This window comes from Colobus angolensis, unplaced genomic scaffold (assembly GCF_000951035.1).
Source record: "Colobus angolensis palliatus isolate OR3802 unplaced genomic scaffold, Cang.pa_1.0 Scaffold454, whole genome shotgun sequence".
NCBI lineage: Eukaryota > Metazoa > Chordata > Mammalia > Primates > Cercopithecidae > Colobus > Colobus angolensis.
The window spans coordinates 1,397,821-1,402,473 of record NW_012117977.1 but is presented as its reverse complement, the minus strand read 5'-3'; the positions used below and the strand labels follow the sequence as shown (position 1 = coordinate 1,402,473).

Here is a 4,653-nt window from a genome sequence, read left to right as displayed (position 1 = left end):
TTAATATATATATTTGTTTTGTTGCAGAGAATTCTGAAAATAAGTATTATTAAAGTTTTACAGTAGGCTTGACATGGTGGCTCATACTTATAATCTCAGCATTTTGGGAGGCCAAAGCACAAGAAGAGCTTGAGCCCAGGAATTCAAGACCAGTCTGGGCAACATAGTGAGACCCTTCTGTACAAAAAATTAAAAAATTAGCGGGGTGTGGTGGTGTGCACCTGTAGTCCCAGTTACTCGAGAGGCTGGGGCAGGAGGATCACTTGAGCTGGGAAGGTCAAGGCTGCGGTGAGCCATGATCATGCCACTGCACTCTAGCCTGGGTGACAGAGTGAGACTCCACATCAGAAAGAAAGAAAGAGAGAAAGAAAGCAAATAAATCAATAAATAAAGTTCTATAATACTTTAGAAAGGGACTTTCTATATTATATAATCTTTCCCTTTGAAGATCACATCTGCAATAATTTAGGTATTGCCTAGAAAATTATTTTTAGGGTTCCTTCTGACTCTAATTCTATCAGTTCTGGTCCTTTAAGCATTTCCCAAGGGTATCTATAAGAATACACTTCAGATAATAATGCTTTATCACCTTGTCACAAATTACAGGTTTATCTGTGAAGCACATTGCCTCAACTCAACCTAAACACAGAAATAGATGAGAGGGAAGAAGAAACTGATGAGCAACACCAAAGAGAAAAGAAATAAGAAAAAAAAAAAGCATTAATATTTCACATAGTATTGGATACAGAAAAATTAACTAAACCAAACTACACTGGTATCTTCATTTTTAAAAAATCGCTGTGTAATACTATTATCTGGAATGCAATCTGCTCCTGGGTTGAGGAAAAAAATCAAAATATAAATGTATTATCTGTTTTAACACTGAACTCTTCTGTTAATAGGAAATTAGCACCCCATGAATAAAATGTAAAGAAAACAATTAGCATGCTAAAATCCATGAGCAACATGTTTTAATTCTTAGGTATGTTAGACTCCCTTTAGTTCCTTCTAAAAAAAAAGTACCTTACCTATCTGTTCTTTGGAGGACATTAATTTTTTTTGTATTATAACGTTTGTCATTTATTGTTTTAATTTTTGCTGTTACTCATAAACTAAAAAAAGAAAACTAAGAGAGGTTCAATTTCCCCAAAGTTTAGCTGCTTTCATCTATAAAAATCCTCATAAAAGAAATATATTTGATTTCATTGCTTGAATAAATATTTTTTACTTCTTTATTCAGGGAAAAGGTATTATAAGTATACAGAGTTAGACTCAGAGGGTTTCCCATTTCAAGAGCAGGCAATCTAAAAGTAAACATATGTCTAACCATTCTTGGAATATGAGCATAGGGACCAAGGATGCCTGCCAGACTATAAAGACACACAGTCTTTGTGGTGTGAGGCACAAAATTAAGGCCCAATATTGTGGACTACCTTGACAATTGGGGAAACCAGGAGGGCTCCCAATAGCCTAACTGTGAATTCCCTTCTCCATTCTGCTCCTGCAAATAAGGTCCCCTAGCCAAATGACCCCACTTCTCAAAGAGACCAGACGCAGTTCCATCTTATCTCTGGATAGCAGATTTTAGTACACTGTCAGCCTGTGGAATTATTCAAACCAGCCAATTATATCCTTCCAAGGGGAAGCAGGTATTACCTCAATTTCTTGATACCACAAAGTCTACCTCCCACAGCCCCTGGTTATTCACTGTCTTACCAACAGCAACCTCGGTGTGGCCCTTCGTGGCACGCTGTGTTCTCTCCCATTACAGTTGTGAATATATGTGATTAATAAACCACTGTTGATCTCATCTGTCCTGTGTTCAGCTACTCCATAACACAAAGGGTGGGAATCCTTCCCTCATCAACCTGGTGAAGAGCAGATGATTGTAACAGTCCCTGCTGCTACCTGGTTTTATCTGTGCCTTAAGATAAATTATTTATCTTCTATGTGCACAAATGCAAATTTTACCCAAATTGTTCTTATATCTTTTGGTTAGGATTCTAAAATAAGAAGTTTGTTTGATTGACACAGACTGGGAGGACCTTTCTATCCCAAAGGCAGGAGGGTTCCTCAGAGGAAAAGTGCAGTAGTTTCACTCACCTCTCCCACATGGGTAAAAAATGTGTATCTCTAAACTAACTCAGGACTGTTTTTACTGCTTCTGCTCCCAGGCATGAAACCCTAATAGCCAACACCTGTGAAATGTTTATTATGTTCAAAGCACTAAATCATGACAATAACCCTAAAAACGTCAGTACTATTTGTATCCCCCTTTTACAGGTGAAAAAAAAATGAAGCTTGGAGAGGTTACCAAGGTCACACAGGTATTAAGTGGCAAAGTAAGGCTTATAAACTCAGAAAGTCTCAATCCAGAAGCAGTCCTTCTCATCACTATGCTTTATTATATCCCACTAGTGGAAGAAAAAGACTAATCAAGACATCTCCCAACTGTTGGAATTTCAATCTATCCCTCAATACCTGCAACGTTTTTAAATTTCTCATTTTTTAACTGTAGTGCATGTAAGGCACTCAGTATAGTACCTGAAACACTCAATAAACATTTGATATGAGTACTTACACAGCAATAATTATAACTATTTTCCTTCTCAAACCATCTACTTCACACTCCAATATTCACTCTCATTAGAGGAAAACTCATCTCACGCTCCTCTCATTCTTCAAGGTCAAGATTGAGACCACTTAAGACATTCCTCAAGGTAGCCACATCTGCAGTTTAACACATCACTTTGCCTACATTCATCCAATTATCTCGTCTCAGAGGAAGGTATTCTCCTTTCCAATTTAAACCCTTAAGCTCAACCCTTTCCAACTCCCTACAAGGAATTTCCACTTAGCCTATTAGGATCTCAAACCGATAATTCACTCAACACACAACACATTCAGTAGGTTGAGCCCCTACTAAGTGCCAGGCATTGCAAATTCTGTAATGAATAAAATAGGGGTCCTCCTTTCCACGAGCTCAGTCTAGTGGAGAATAAAAATATGTTCACGAACGATAACACAAAACAAATGCTATACGTAGGTCTGTGACCCTTAGCCGTGTCTGCCCCGAGATGAGAGGCGAAAGAGGGTGGAGGGAGACCGGGACACCCTACAAAGAGGCCCAAGGATGAGTGAGAATGTAAAAGAGGAGAAGGGCGAACAAGGAGCTGCCGTGGATAGATTGCGGAAAAGGATGAAAATGGGTGCAGTGAAGGTAGAAGGAGCGAAATGCAAATGGTCAGAAGCGGGCTGAAAGATGAAGCGGACTCACTGAAGGCAAGCGGGCCCCTTAGAGCGAAGGTGCGGCCATGATATCACTCACCTCTGCCACGGGCTCACCTCCCTGTTCTCGTCCCGCAGGAGCGTGAGTAGTTGCAGCAATAGGCGCACGAGGAGGCAGAAGCGAAAGTGATGCCCCGCGGCGCAGAGAGCCGCTCTTGAGAATGGGACCCCACAAGTGGGAGCAGCAGGGCTGGTTTTGGGAGCCTTGGCTGAGCCCATTCCATTCTCCAGTCAGAGAGCAAGCGTTCTAGCGAGAGCTGCTCCCCAGCGGGGAATGGGAGGCTTTGCTGGCCTTGGGGCTCTTGGACGAACTGCAACACATCCTCCCCGGAGCCCGAGGCCTCCCTCTCGGTACTACAGAACCGGACACTGGAGCTACTGCAGCTTCGAAAACGGCACATTCTCAGGAGCCTCAGCAGCACCCCTTGTCTTTGCTCCAAAAACTAAGCCCGCGCAACCGCTGGAAGCAAAGGAAACCATGGGAACTATTGCGAGTACGTTGGCAAAACATTTCCCCTGGTCTATGTGGCCAAGGTGAAGAGGTGTGTGTCTTGGTGTAAATAAACCTCCACTGCAACCGATTTCGCTCATTCTTTGGTTCCGCGTTGAGGCTCGCCAGGGTCTAAATCTGCATGGAGACCACGTCTTCCTTAGGCTCCTACTTGAAATAACTGAAGGGCAGGACGACAGGCCACTGGAGACATTTCACAGAATGGTCATATCAACAACATAGTCAATTCTGTTCGTGTACAGGTGCTTTCCGTGAGTGTGTGTATTACATGCGCTATAATATTGGGCGCACTCTGTGTCGTGTGTATAAATTATGTACATTTGGTTACGTGTGTATATATATGTACATATATAATAAATAGGACTGGCTCAAACAGATTCACATATTTTTTCAGTTTATTTGAATTAAAAGAAAAATCTGAGATGGGAAGAAAAGGGACAAAGTATTCAAAGTATTTCGTACACAAAGTGTGTTTATTTCAGTGTTGTCAGATTTATTAATAGCAAAAAGAAATATACAGTAGGCCCACTTATCTTTGAATTTCAAATAAAGAATAATGTTTTAGTATAAGTATGTTCCATACAATAATACAGTAGAAAGTGACTACTTTCTATTAAAGATGAGGTGATAGCCACTGTTGTACTTCTTCCTTCCTCTCCCACTACTTCTAAAATTTGTTTCTTATATTCTTTTTTGTTTGCTTATTTTGTTTTGTTTTGTTTTGAGACGGAGTCTCACTCTGTCACCCAGGCTGGAATGCAATGGTGCGATCCCAGCTCACTGCAACCTCCACCTCCTGGGTTCAAGTGATTCTCCTGCCTCAGCCTCCCAAGTAGCTGGGATTACGGGTGCCT

General features: G+C 41.2%; 1 protein-coding gene across 1 annotated transcript in view; it reads right to left on the bottom strand.

The window, feature by feature from the left end:
* The window catches only part of LOC105523221 (putative uncharacterized protein CXorf42), a 21,926-nt gene extending 17,780 nt beyond the window's left edge, over positions 1-4,146 (bottom strand). Inside the window, 2 exon segments of the mRNA XM_011958005.1 lie at positions 3,329-3,456; positions 3,459-4,146. Coding sequence (XP_011813395.1) covers positions 3,329-3,456; positions 3,459-3,689 — 359 coding nt within the window. The 5' untranslated portion in view covers positions 3,690-4,146.
* Between the last annotated feature and the right edge of the window lie 507 nt (positions 4,147-4,653).